General features: G+C 47.5%; 2 protein-coding genes across 5 annotated transcripts in view; one reads left to right on the forward strand and one right to left on the reverse strand.

Moving 5' to 3' along the window:
- The first annotated feature begins 237 nt into the window (after positions 1-237).
- Positions 238-10,479, forward strand: LOC101171701 (tetraspanin-5). 3 transcript variants are annotated; one of them, XM_011487793.3, is made up of 11 exons: positions 239-577; positions 2,598-2,648; positions 3,843-3,989; positions 4,065-4,235; positions 4,623-4,748; positions 4,830-4,877; positions 5,160-5,276; positions 5,361-5,422; positions 6,599-6,679; positions 8,762-8,802; positions 8,878-10,479. In XM_011487793.3, the coding sequence occupies exons 1-9, from the start codon at positions 494-496 to the stop codon at positions 6,669-6,671; spliced, it is 879 nt and encodes a 292-aa protein (XP_011486095.1). In that variant the 5' UTR covers positions 239-493; the 3' UTR covers positions 6,672-6,679; positions 8,762-8,802; positions 8,878-10,479. The 3 variants fall into 3 exon arrangements, with proteins under 3 accessions (XP_011486096.1, XP_011486095.1, XP_004080116.2); XM_011487794.3 differs by lacking the exon at positions 2,598-2,648 and having other exon boundaries at positions 238-577; XM_004080068.4 differs by lacking the exon at positions 6,599-6,679 and having other exon boundaries at positions 241-577.
- A 1,189-nt stretch (positions 10,480-11,668) lies between these two features.
- The window catches only part of rap1gds1 (Rap1 GTPase-GDP dissociation stimulator 1), a 29,425-nt gene continuing 26,543 nt past the window's right edge, over positions 11,669-14,550 (reverse strand). Inside the window, exon 15 of one of the 2 annotated variants that reach the window (XM_004080070.3) lies at positions 11,669-13,542. In XM_004080070.3, coding sequence (XP_004080118.1) covers positions 13,415-13,542 — 128 coding nt within the window. In that variant the 3' untranslated portion in view covers positions 11,669-13,414. The remainder of the gene's footprint in view (positions 13,543-14,550) is intronic. The other variant, XM_011487795.2, reaches the window with a different exon arrangement.

The raw sequence follows: 14,550 nt of genomic DNA on the forward strand, positions 1-14,550 counted from the left end.
TTGTTAATCGCCTGGAAACTTAATTTATGTTGAAAAGATGATGTATTTTTTTATATAGGTATGCATGTGGGAGATCAATGTGTGGTTGTGTCTGCGAGAGTTTTTAATAATTATATTTCTAATTAAATAAACAAATAAATCATTGAGAGCAATAGCTGACACCGGAAGTGGTTGGGCCGTCCTCGGATGTGATTGGCTGTCACGGCTGTCCGTCAAGCCTCCTTTCAGCCAATCCTCGGTACGGATCTGCGTGCGCGTTCCCGCCCTTCACAGGCGCGACTCGCCTAGAAATAACGGAGGCTCATTGTTCGGAAAAGCGGGTCGTTGCAGCCCCGCGGGCTTCTTCCGGTGAGTCTGAGCGCGTCTTGGAGGAAGGAGAACCGGAGCGGACGACGACGATGGATCCCCGGAGCGCTGACCCGGTTCCGTCCCGCCTCTAAACTAGCAGGCCGGCTCTTGTTGTGGTGGCGGCGGCGGCGGACGATGCTCCAACATGTCGGGGAATCCGTACAAAGGAGGCCACGAAGTCAGCTGCTGCATCAAATACTTCATCTTCGGCTTCAACATCCTCTTCTGGGTCAGACCTTTGTTCTCTTTGGTTCGATTTGGCTGGTTGGTCCCGACAGACACAGGAGGCCCGAACCCTCCTCCTCCTCACCGGACCGTCATCGGTTCCCGGTCAGGTCTGTCCCGACCCGCCGGCGTCCGGACTCACTGCTACCGGCGAGCTAATCGGCTTTGAGCTGAGAACCACTGTAAGCTGCGCGCGCCTCTCATCCAGCGCGCACGGGCGTGCGCGTCTGGAGGGGAGATCTGTCCCGCAGATTTGGACACTATGTGACATGACGTCATGTTTACCGTGCGGGGGAGCAGGTGCTGCGGGGAGAGAGAGCGCACTAGCGGCCAATTCGGGAGCTACTGCTGCAACTAATGTTGCTGCAATTAATGTTGCTGCTGCTGCAACCTATGTTGCTGCAACTGCACCTGCTGCAACCTATGTTGCTGCACCCTTTGTTGCTCATCTAAACCTGCTGCTGCAACCTAAGTTGCTGCAACTGCATCTGCTGCTGCAACCTAGGTTGCTGCAACTGCACCTGCTGCACCCTATGTTGCTCATCTAAACCTGCTGCTGCAACCTAAGTTGCTGCACCTGCATTTGCTGCTGCAACCTAGGTTGCTGCAACTGCACCTGCTGCAACCTATGTTGCTCATCTAAACCTGCTGCTGCAACCTGGGTTGCTGCAACTGCACCTGCAACCTAAGTTGCTGCAACTGCACCTGCTGCAACCTATGTTGCTCATCTAAACCTGCTGCTGCAACCTGGGTTGCTGCAACTGCACCTGCTGCTGCAACCTGGGTTGCTGCAACTGCACCTGCTGCTGCAACCTAGGTTGCTGCAACTGTGCCTGTTGCTGTGATCCACTCTGATCCGCCTGGGCCCTTAGAGAGAACCAGCGTCTTTGCTCTCTGGAAGGTCCTGCAGCAGAACTGAAGGCTGAATCTGTATTTGCCCTGCAGAAGTCATCCAACAGACCCCCCCCCCCCATAGCAAACAGTCGTACTCTTCAAAGTCTCTTGGAGTATTACTTTAGTATAAGTATAGCAGTCTGCTGTAGACCAGAGGTCCAGATCCGGTGAGGTGGAACGGTGTGAGGACCAACCAGCCTGCAGTCTTTAGCCTCAGAAATACAAATAAGTTACTTCATGAAAATGGGATTACAACGGGATACTCTTCATTTCTTCTCATATACCATTAATACTTTTTTTTTAAACTAAAAAAATTGTGAATTTTATATTTAAAGACCAGGAACAAATCTATAAAAGAAACACATCTTCTTGTTTGGACCCCCAGGCTCTGTGGAGCCACAGGTTTATAACGACTTAGATCGTCATTCAGCCAATCACAATCAAGAACACTGAAAAGCTCAAAAAGTCGATTTATCATGATTCAGGCCAAAGGTTCTCATTACGTCCATGGATCACATGTGGGTCGATCGTGGGCCATCAAAGACCATTGAACAAAAAACATATTTTCATTTGATTTTTCCCGCCATCTGAAAGCTTCCATCAAGCTCGCCGCACGCCGGGTCCCCAGGAGGAGGACCAATTTGGCCCCCAGGAGCCTGGGCCGGCCCGAGTGCTGCCTCGGTTGGAAGCCAGACTGAGACGGGCCCATAATAATAATAATAATAATAATAATAATAATAATAATAATAATAATAATGGATTCTTCTGGTCTTTTCCAGACGCTCAAAGTTCTTCCAATGTGTCCATCAGTCATTCATACTTGGTGATGGTACCTACTGATGTAGCCACAGCTGCCCCGGGGTACTACCATCACCCGGGGCAGACCAACAGAGGCGTGGCTTCACGCCTACGGCCCCTCTGACCATCACCGGGACATTCATGCACCAGTGGGGCAACACTGGAGGCAGGGAATGATTCAGGAATCTTCCTACTTTGATTTGGACAAAACGTTCTGGTTCTGGTGTGAGTCCGGTCCTAAAGCGTCCACATAGACTGAAGCTGTTTGTGAGACTCTTCCAGAACCAGGAGGTCCAAAGAACCCAGACCTCATGTTTCCTGTTGTTTTGCAGCTGCTGGGCATGGCTTTGGTTGGAATCGGAATCTGGGCCTGGAGTGAGAAGGTGAGCATTAAGCGTTACATGACTGTGTGATGAATAAACACAACGCTTATCTGGATGTGAATGCACGTCTAAATCCTCCTGAAAGCAGGCCTGAGTGTGTTTAAGTGGAGAAGCATCCTTTATGTGCAGAAAAGGAAAAAGTGAGTCAAACGGGTCTGGACTCAGTCCTGATGGTTCTGGTCTTTGTAGCTTAGAGACGAAAGAAATGGAAAATCTAAATGTTTCTGCAGCGGCTTTTTCTGATTCCGTTGGATCGTTTGTCCTCATTTTCTATGGAGTTAATTTAGTCTCAATGATCAGAAACGCACACAACCTGTCTCACAAAAACACACACTCTAATTCACAAATGTAAGTTTATGCAAACGTGCAATATAAACTTGGAAATGCACACTTTGTGTTTCACACGCACACACACACACATTGTGTTTCACACATGCACAATTTGTGTTTTTCACAAATGTGCATGCTGTGTTTCACAAAAACACAATAAATGTTTCACAAATGCGCAATAGATGCTTCACAAACATGATTTTTAGCTACACTTGTGATATGAACTCACAGATCGTGTGACCTGCAGAATGTGCATTAACACCCCCCCCCCATTTGTGAATCTCAACACATTTGTGAAACAAACCTCTTGTGGTGAATTCTGAGACTCCTGACGCAGCAGCTCAACTAGTGTCACCATTGGCTAATCAATCTGTCAATCAAACTGAACAGCAAAGCAGGCGTGTTTGCTTTTTTGTAAATGCACATTCTGCAGGTCACATGATTTGTGTGTTCAGATTACAAGTGTACCTAAAACGCATGTTTGTGAAACATTTTTGTGTTTTTCTGAAACACAGTGTGCACATTTGTGAGAAACATTTATTGTGCATGTGTGAAACCCCATGTGTGCATTTCCATATTTATTTTGCACGTTTGCATAAAATTACAGTTGTGAGTCCGAGCTTTTGCTTTTTGTGAAGCAGGTTGTGTTCATTTCTGATCATTGAGGCTGAACTGACTCCATATTTTTGTGCGGTTCTTGTGCACTACCACCTTCAGACTGTTGTGTTGCTAAAACTCTGCATCCGTGTAGCGGCTGACCGTGTTCTTGGAGAAAACGTCCCAACATGATCATGATCCGTTGTGACCTTTGACCCCCAGCCTCACAGCTTCTCTCTCACTGAGCGCGCTCCGTCTCTCCTCCAGGGGGTTCTGTCCAACATCTCCTCCATCACGGACCTGGGGGGTCTGGACCCCGTCTGGCTCTTCGTGGTGGTTGGGGGGGTCATGTTCATCCTGGGCTTTGCCGGCTGCATCGGAGCTCTGCGGGAAAACACCTTCCTGCTGAAGTTTGTACGTTGAATTCTGGCCTCGGCTGCGTGAACAGACGCTGACGGCGCTCTGACCGCTCTGCCTCCTTCTTGGCAGTTCTCCGTGTTTCTAGGAATCATCTTCTTCCTGGAGCTGACGGCTGGAATTCTGGCGTTTGTCTTCAAGGACTGGATCAAGGACCAGCTCAACCTGTTCATCAACAACAACATCCGGGCCTACAGAGACGACATCGATCTGCAGAACCTCATCGATTTCACTCAGGAGTATGTAAGTCAGAGGATTCCTCACTAACAGGAGCTCAGAAAGACTGTTTCCAGAGTGTAGAGGACGTTCTTCACCTACACCCGACGGACAGACTAGAACAAAGATACAGACTTGCTAACACGCCTTTAAAACATCTTCAACTTCATTTTCCACAATCGGGGTTCGTACGCTAACGAAAAACCTGAAAACCTTCTGGAAATAAAGAAATGTCATTTCTGGGTCTTTGAAGATTTGTGGAAAAAAAAACCTACTGGTCACATTTCTGGTTAAGGTGGAATCCCAGGACTGGATGGATGGATGAATGGATGGACGATGGATGGCAGACAGACCGACAGACAGAGGTCTGCGTGTCTTTCAGTCCAGGGTTGTAACTGCCCCTCATGTCTCCAGTGGGAGTGCTGTGGGGCTTTTGGAGTCGACGACTGGAACCTGAACATCTACTTCAACTGCACCGACGGGAATCCCAGCCGGGAAAAGTGTGGCGTCCCGTTTTCCTGCTGCACCAAGGACCCAGCGGTAGGATGCTACACACACGGAGGTACACCTGTGCTGGGGCGTGGCAGCCTCTAGACCAATCATGTCGTCCTTCCTCTCCAGGAGGACGTGATCAACACTCAGTGTGGGTACGACATCCGAGCCAAACCGGTGAGTCCTGCTGGTCATGTGACTTGTGCTCCGCCCTCTCCCGGTTTGCTGTGTTTTCAAAACCCCCGCCACGCTGGCCTGAAGATGAAGTCTGGATGTTTTCATACTCTAACGTTTCTGGTTAAAGTGCAATCTGTGCATCTCTGTATTCTCTGCTGCCGTCTGACCACTTCCTGTTTCTACGTTGAAGCGTCTGCTCAGACAAGAGAGGAAGTCACCAGGAGCGGCTGGCGGCTCCAGTTCTGCCTTCCAGCCCAGATAACGGGACGTTTGTGCTTTCAGGACTCGGAGCAGAAGGACTACATCAACGTTAAAGGCTGTGTGCCGCAGTTTGAGAAGTGGCTCCAGGACAACCTGACCCTGGTGGCTGGGATCTTCATCGGAGTGGCGCTCCTGCAGGTCCGCTCGGTCCTTCTCAGAACCTTTCTGAAAGTCAAGGAAGCTGAGCCGTTCCTGTTCTGACTCTGTGTTTTTCCTTCACAGATCTTTGGGATCTGTCTGGCTCAGAATTTAGTGAGTGACATCGAAGCGGTGAGGGCGAGCTGGTGAGAAACCCGTCGTGATTCTGGATTCATGGTTGTGTGTTCCACTAGAGGGCAGCACACAGCCTGTGTTTGTAGCTGGAACTAACGTAGCAACGGTTTCTTGCTCATCCGCCTCTCAGTAACGTCTAAAAAACAAAGGAATGTGATTGTACAGCCGCATCAGACGGTCGACCGTCTGATCCACGGACTGAAGGACCCATAACGCCCGTCCACCGTGTCGGGGAATCGGGCAGCAGCTCCACCCACAAGCTAACAAAACCCGTCTGCCCTCATCTGATCCAGGAAGTACAGAACAGAAGATCAGCTGTTTTCCAACAGGAAATACTTCCTGATAGTAATAATATATTTCCTTCATAAGCGGCTTTCCAGCGTAACAAAGACACTCTACGAGTGAAAACAACACAATTAAAACACAACATTGTGCAAACAGAATGGATAGAGGGATGGAGGAGTTGATGGATGGAGAAACAGTTAGTTAGTGCCTTAAAACCCAAGGTTGGATCCTGAAAGTCGTCGACTGTCGGGACAAACATGCTCCTCGTTGGGTTCATTGGTTGGACGCTACACCCTGTTCCTGTTGGGATTTTTTTAAAATATTCAAGCATTTTAATGCTGTAATGTCTGACTTTCATGAGGTTTCCTAAAATTTAGAAGACTTTCAAACTGATTCCAGGACTTTGTCCGGTTGGATTGGGACAGTTGTCAGAATGATTTGGGATCTGAAGGTTTTAGAGAAGCTTTCTGAAACGTCCCTCTCACTCTTTCAATATTTGATGTTTTGGGTGGATGGGGGTGTAGTGGTCAGCACTCTGGTTTGTGGGTGGAGTGTCATGTTCTCCTCCTGAATGAGTGGGTTTCCTCCCACATTCCAAAGACCTGCTCCATCTGTTAACTGGGATTCTAAACAGCCCGTTGGTGTGAATGTGTGTCTGTGTGGACCTGCAACAGACTGGTGACCCGTTCAGGGTGACCCCCCCTGGTTTCTAGCGGCCCTGTGACCCTGGATGGGATACAGCAGGTTCTAGAGATGCTATTAGGAGGCGGTGCTTATTAGATCATCAGCTGTGGTCCAAACCGGCTGTGTGTCTGACTCTCCCTGACGGCCGGGGAGGGGCCTGAAGCATTCAGAACCATCACTCACCTCATCCTCATTCTTCCTCCTCCATGCTTCATCAGGGTGCCCCCCCCTCTCTCCATGCGTCGACTCCCACCGCAGTCCTGCAAGAAATCATCGGCCTACTACTCATGAGACACACGGTGTGTGTGTGTGTGTGTGTGTGTGTGTAGATGGTGGGTTAGAGGGGCCCAAACGGGTCGTTTGTGTGGTCCTGAAGGACGGCTCTGTGTGGTGTTGTGCTGTGAACTAGATCTGGTAGAAAATGTCAAGCAGTTGCATTTGTCCAAAAAACAGAAGCAGACTTTGTTTTGACAAACTAAAGAAACCCAGACGGAGCAGATCCAGCAGAACCTGTAGATCCAGCAGACCCTGCAGATGCTGCAGACCCTGCAGATGCTGCAGACGCTGCAGATGCTGCAGATCCTGCAGATGCTGCAGACGCTACATATATATGAACAGAGAAGTTAGTTTCTATCCACCAGCAGAAACCAGCAACCATTTCTGTGCAGGAGAACCTGACTGCAGCTGCAGCCTCGTCCTTTAAATCCAGAACTTCCTTTAGCATCACCATAAACTGAAAAAACACTAAAACATATTTTCTAATATAAATGAAAATAATTTCAAAGGTTAAAAGTTAGTTTTTCTAAAAAACTAAATGATCAACAGGAAAAAGGACTTTTCTAATCCATGATTTTAAAATGGATGAATTGGACTAAAGGATTTACATTTTCACATAATCGTTCATCATTTTACTTATCCTGGTAATATCTCAGCATCAGCCTTGCAAACATCTTTTTATTTCTTTATTGTAGATTTTATTTCTGCTTCTTTATCATATCTCTAAGAAAATGGGAAAAAGGAGTCAATCATAGATGACCTCCATTGAACTTCTACGCTTTGACATTCAGAGCATTGAGCAGAAATTTGCATCAGCACCACGGTCAGCTCCCACCGCGGGCCGTTACGATGCTTTGCTTCAATTCAAGATTCATGCATCAATGATGTCATCTGAACGTGATCTGTGCGCCGTAAACGTGATCTAAAAGTTACACATCAGTGGTTCATGCATGAAAAGTCTGTTAGACAAACGTGGAACGCTCCTGGAAAGACACACATTTCTGGATGAATCTCACAAAAATCACACACAGTTGAGGAAGCTTTACAAAATAATTGTGTATAAACTACATAAAATACACAAACTGTAATTCTCAACTGACCAAAATCTCTGAACATCTCTAAACTGAATTCACTTAAAGACTCGTCGGCTGAAACCCTCGACGGACGTCTGAGCACATTTATGAACGCAAGAAACACGTATGAATGATGTAGATCACGCATGGATCACAGATGACTGACATTTCATACGTGGAAAATGTATGTAGCTGCTGTGAGACACGGCCTTTACCGCCTGCTGCCCCACACAACACTAGATAGATAAATAGATATTCTTTATTGACCCCACATTGGGGAAATTCAATTGTCACAGCAGTTCCAAAGAGCAGAGAAATGAAAAGTGACAGCAATGTGCAAAAGTGAGGGGTGTTCCCAAATGTGCAAGTATACAAATACAAAAAATGTGCAAAAACAGAAAAAAGTAAAAAGTAAGTAAGTAATAAATTATGTACACTATTACAACATAACACATGTTATGCCTAATAATAAATTTAAATAAATAAAGTAAAGACACAGAATATACAGATGAGCTATGGATGTATGAAAACCGGTTTGTACATGCATTTTTAAACTGTGGCATTGTACAGTCTTACAGCTGTTGGGATGAATGACCTGCAGAATCGTTCCTTCCTGCATGGGGGGAGTAACAGTCTGCCACTGAAAGAGCTGTTCGTTGCCTCCACTGTCTGATGTAGTGGGTGATCCAGCTCTCCCTGCTGCGGATTACCTGGATCAGGTGTGCTCAGTCCGTCAGACTGACATCTGAGTCAGCTAATCTGCCAAACGCAGAGCAGAGGGAGCTGGAAACAGGCAGGGGGGGGGGCAGATCAGGAGGACCAGTTCTGGATTAGACCCCCCCTTGCCCCCGTTCTGGCGTTGAAAGTGTCCAGTTGCAGCTCCCAGCATCCACGGTCTGCTGGATCCTCTGCTCCTTCCACAGTCCGCCCTGCGTTCACCACATCCCGTCTTTGTCCGTTTGTGATCCTGGTCTGACGCTGGAGGACAGACGTCTTCTGGATTTTTACTTTCTTTTCTGTCTTCTCTTTCAGTTTCTTTACCTAAAGCGGAGGCGGCGTCCGCCGTTGAACAGGTAAAGCGTCTTTACGTTGACAGACTGATTTAAAGACGTGGAAGTCAACATGGCTGTTTTTCTCCTTTGTGTCAGCCTCACGTTTGGATGCGACCACGGAGCGTCACTGATCACCGCGGCCTTCCACAGGAAGCAGCACCTCTGACCAGCCACTAACATGTTCTGTGTAGACGAACACTGTGAGACTACTGACACCAGACGCTCCGCTTTTCACTGCTACCTTTAGAGATTAGACCTTTGGATACATTTTTGATATTAGATCAGTATTTTAACAAAGAATAAAGTCGTCCTTCAGGGTCGGAAAGGACCACGGACTGACGGGGTGGGCAGGGGGAGTGGGGTCACTTCAGGGTTTTTTCTGTCCAGCACTCAGAAAGCTCCTCGGTCTGAGCCGGAACCGCCTTTAGTCATCGTCACGGTTCTTCTGGATCAGTGTGGAGTCAAACTGCCGGTAAAGACCTGCAGGTGGATGTGGAGGTCCGGGCTTCAGGGTCCAGGATTTGGGGGGTGGGGTGGGGGTGGAACACTCTTATTATTCTGGTCTTTTTCGTTGTCTTTTATGATGTGACTTGGGTTGTTGGGCGGCCTGTGGCAGTCAGGACGGGGGGAGGGGGGGGGCAGGATGGATTTAGCCCAGTGAACAGTGATGTGGTGTTGCCATGGAGACCGCCACTCCTCCGCGGGGGTTTGTTACCGTCCCCATCGCCCCGCTGGTTCTTTCCTCTGACCGCACCTCCAACCCGTGTGTGGGAATCTGGGCAGCTCCTCTTTTTGTTTCTTTTTCTAACCGTTTTATCGACACGTCGTCTGAAGTCGGACTGAAGGACAAAACGCAGCAGATGCAGAAAGAGTATTGTTGTTTCCATGATGCAGTATGAACTCTGATGACCAGGACGACATCTGCATGGACCACCTGACCTGGAAATACTGGAAACATTTTTTCATGGAGTATCCGAGTACAGCAGATAACTGCAGAGGTTTCAGTATTTTCCCCGTCAGCAGAGATGTCTCCTGCTCGTCTTCATGCGTCCATCATTCCCGCCTCGTCCGTCTGCTGGACGGTTCTCCGTAGAGGTCAGGCTGTCTGAACGTGCAGTTTCCTTCCAGCGGTAAATGTAGGAACAGAACCGTCTTATTTCTTTTTCTCCCTCACCGTTGAGATTCAAACAGAAACTGTGCATTTTAGTGAGTTGAAAGATAAAGTTCTGTGAGAACATTCGGGTCAAAGCGGGTCTGCCTGCTTTTATGCTGTGGTTCTGTTTGTCATAGACGTCGTGTTTCCTCTGAGGACGTCAGTCAAGTTTGAGGGATCCGGGTCACATGATCCGGATCAGACCAGGTTCCTCAGACTGGACTCTTCTGAACACTTGAATGAAACAAATCGGGCACTTTGACTCCAGAGTTTGTGTGAATGAAGCACATCTGTACTACTGAATGGACTTTCCAATGTTCCTGTGAAGGTTACTGTTACATGAAGACGAGGTTTTTCCAGCGGACCTTAGCGGTCTCAAGTACAGGAAGTGAAAAGGGACAAAGGGTTTGTGATAATATTTTTTGTAAATGTGATTTCCTGACAGTCGCACTAATTTAGCTGATCACTGTCCAAACGTGAACCTCTTTGCTTCCCTCATGTTTGTCTTGTTCTGGTTTTTGAATAAATTCCTTCACCCACACTAAGATGGTTTGAATTTTTCTTAGAAAGGTTGATGCTGTTTGGGATATTTGGCCCCCCGCCCACTAGAAACGGGACGTTTTTTCCGGAGATGCTCTATAAAGAACCAGCTGATGGGAAATGACTAAACCTCTGCTGGGACCGGTTTCAGAACCAACAGCTGAACTAGAACCGGACTGAGTTCCTCCATCCCAACCTGGTCTTCAAATTAGGGGTTTTATTTTACCAACACAAAAATGGGATGGGCCTGAATTAAAATGGGATCAAGTTCAGAAAAAATGTAACTGAGAATCAATAACCAAAGCTCCAATGAAAACTGACCCCCCCAACAGGAAACAGGGAGATTTTACACTGGCTGATCAGACCAATGACACAAGAGGGAGGGAAGTACGAATACAAAACACCTGAAACCTAAATATTAACTAAAGAAGTAAAATACCAGTAATTTAGAGATTTAACAAACTGAAGTTATGCTTCAAAACAATTTGAACATATTTAGAACATACAAACAATAGTCCAACATAATCAACTTTGTCTTCCCCCTCCATCATCTCCAGATGGAGGTGTTCAGGCTGGTGGTGGTGGTGTCATGGTGTGGGGTGTGGTTCCAACCCCACAGCCTTCCTGAGTATTGTTGCTGACCATGTCCATCCCTTTCTGACCACAGTGGACCATCTTCTGATGGCTACTTCCAGCAGGATAAGGCTCCATGTCATCAAGCTGGAATCATCTCAGACTGGTTTCTAGAACATGACAATGAGTTCTCTGGACTCAAACGGCCTCCACAGTCACCAGAACCCAATAGAGAACCTTTGGGATGTGGTGGAACGGGAGATCAGCATCATGGATGTTCAGCAGACAAATCTGCAGCAACTGAGTGATGCTGTCATGTCAACGTGGACCAAAGTCTCTGAAGATGTTTCCAGAATCTTGTTGAATCTATGACACCAAGGGTTGAGGTCCAACACGGTTCTAGAATGGTGGACCTGATAAAGTTGTAGTTTTATTTTATTCTATTTGTAGTCCTTCCTGAAAAAGACGTTGGGGTGTCCCTTCAAAAACTGCAACAATGTGGTTCAGTTGAACTACCAAATACCTAAAGTGAGGTGGATGATTCAGAACCGTGCCAAAGCCCATAGAGGATAACCAACTGGGAGAGATGTCCCATCAAAGGAAAAACCAGACACACCGGCGTCACCAGCTATGGTTTTTATTTCATCTGCTGAGATCTCCAAATGTACAACTTGTGACATTGATAACAAACATTTACGTTTATAGCATTTCACGCAGTTACTATGCATACAGTTCCACTGGCGCGTGTCTGCAGTAGATCACGACTCTGATAAATAACCGTTCATACGTAGGAATGTGGGATCCAGACCGGGGAACAGGCTGTGCATCAGTACGCTCGCCCTTTAACCTCAACCCATTCTGACGTGTTCTTTAAAGACTCGTCACACGTGTTCCAGCTCCTCCAGCATGCCTAGAAAACCATCTTTGATAGATTGTTCGTGACCTCAAATCTACAAACTAAATCCCTTCTGCTGTGGCCTTTTAGAGTCAAATCTCCCTCTTCAGGACTTGGTGGCCTTTGTAATGCAGGTAGACTAGAACCTTCTGGTCTAAACCTCCGTCCCGCCTCGTGGTCAGAGTAAAGATCCGTTCCTGTCTAAGAGCTTCCACTGAGCTCCAGTGGACTGAAGGTTTTCATGAACATGATTCTCCTAAATCCAGTTTTTCCTTCAGATCAAAACTGAAATGTCCTGCAGACCCGTCTGTGAGTTAGCATGACCCAGTGGATGTGTCTCAGGTGCGTTCAACTCGTCTCTCACAGCAGCACTACAGTAGAATTTTCAGGTGAGTCTGATGAAGCACGGATAAGGAGAAGGGTCGTCCAGAACCACAGCCAGAGCGCCGCGTCTCTGCCGTGGTCACACGTCTAACGGGGTTGGCGAAAGGCACACGTTCTGTTGGAGATTGGACATTCTGTGGTGTCAAACTGGACTCTTCCGGCTCTGCTCTCTCCTGTCAGGTGAGTCTGATCCCGGGTTTCCGGTCAGAGAGTGAGGCCTCTACCTTCCGCATGAGCTGCTGGATCAGGGGGACGTCTTTGGGACGGGACGAGGGAGGAAGAAGGAAGTCCTAATGCCAAAAAAGGGAGCGCACACGACTGGAGGTGTGGGCGGCGATAAGGACATGAGTGCAGAGAAGTGAACACGTCACAGCTTCAACGGGACGAAAACATGCACAGTTTCTAGTCAAGTTCTACTCGGTCTACGTGGGACACGACTGCGCACGTCATGGATGCTGCTAGAAAAAGAAAAGGGATCACAACAATATTTTTTGTCTTTTTTTGGTTCTTTGTCCACATGGTTACTGGTAGGTTACTGGCAGATAGTGTCACAGCTGTGGTCTTAAAAGAGTGATGTGTCTATGGCGCCAGGCTGTTGGTGGCGCCGAAGCTCTCGGGGAGCTGCAGACGGCAGGAGATGCATGCAAAGGTGAGCTGCAGGCTAGGTTTAGACTGATGCATCAGCGGCTGCAAATCACGCCGAGCGACGCGGGTTTTACGGACCTGCTCACACACCCGGATCAATCTCTTCTTATGGCTTTCAGAGGGAGAGTATCAGACGTCCCGTGAGAACCGATAAACAGTTTCAGAGGCCGTTTATGCTGACAGATTTAGGATTTTCGGTGGAGACTTGTACAAAAATGAAGAAAAACTAGAAAAAGATGAAGAAGTGTCATTCAGTGGGACACATCAGTCTAAGCCTAGAGGGTGGGGGCGGAGACTCGGGGTCAGAGGTGTCTGGCTGGCAGTTAATGGTACCTTGGCACGTGATGACAGGGCACGGGGGCAGCGATTGACAGGCGTCAGGTGTGTGAACAGGCGGGTGTTTCGGGGCGAGAGGGGGCGTGGTTTGGGCAGGACACAGTCATTTAGCTCTGGGCCGTTAGCCGCTGCTCCGTGAGCGACGCCTGGTGCGACACCGTCTTGTTTTCGTGAGCCCTCAGCTTGGACACGACGTCGATGAACGCCAGGCTCTGGACCTCCTTGTGGAGAGGTTCTACATGGAGAGAAGGAAGCAGAAATGCTTTTCAGCATGTTTTTCCATGGAAAATGACAGAACAGGAGTATTTGTTTCTCATTTCTGAAGGATAATTGGTACGAAGCCCATCGAGACGACTGTTGTTGTGAATTTGGGCGAAACAAATAAAATTAAATTGAATTTTGTTTCTAAAGAAAACATCTTCGACTTTCACACTGGCTGCCTTTTAAATGGTCTATATCCTGCTTTTCTAAAGCCTTTCAGCCAATCTCTCTCTCTCTCTCTCTCTCTCTCTCTCTCTCTCTCTCTCTCTCTCTCTCTCTCTCTCTCTCTCTCTCTCTCTCTCTCTCTCTCTCCTCTCTCTCTCTCTCTCTCTCTCTCTCTCTCTCTCTCTCTCTCTCTCTCTCTCTCTCTCTCTCTCTCTCTCTCTCTCTCTCTCTCTCTCTCTCTCTCTCTCTCTCTCTCTCTCTCTCTCTCTCTCTCTCTCTCTCTCTCTCTCTCTCTCTCTCTCTCAATTTATTTCAAGCGCCTTTCAGGTCACCCAAGGTCGCTGTACAAGGTTAAAATAAGAAGAACAGAATAAAACATCAATAAGAAATTATCAGAGTAAAACACGAGTAAACATATATATATATATATGATCGTATTTGACCTTTTAACACTAAAGAACCAATTTTTTAGTTATTTTCACAAACTCTTTGACCACCTGGAAGTAAGACGACTCAATCTTGGAGGCTCCGCCCATTTCAGGACATCACCCTAGAGCCAGCCTCAGAGGCGTGTCTGCGTTTCTACCACGAAAACAAACATCTAAGCGTTCATAATGTAGCCCTAGCGTTTCTTCCATCACAGACACTGGTGATGGTTAACGGGTACATCTTATGTTCTGATTAGCACAGGCTCTGAACGTTTCTGTCCTCATTGAAGCGTCAGCCTCCGTATCAAAAGCCCTCCTCGCTTTCATCATTTTTTCGGAGACACGCCCACCTTTCCTCACATAATCCAGGTTCAAACCAGTTCCACTAA

Source organism: Oryzias latipes, chromosome 18, assembly GCF_002234675.1.
Source record: "Oryzias latipes chromosome 18, ASM223467v1".
Lineage (NCBI taxonomy): Eukaryota > Metazoa > Chordata > Actinopteri > Beloniformes > Adrianichthyidae > Oryzias > Oryzias latipes.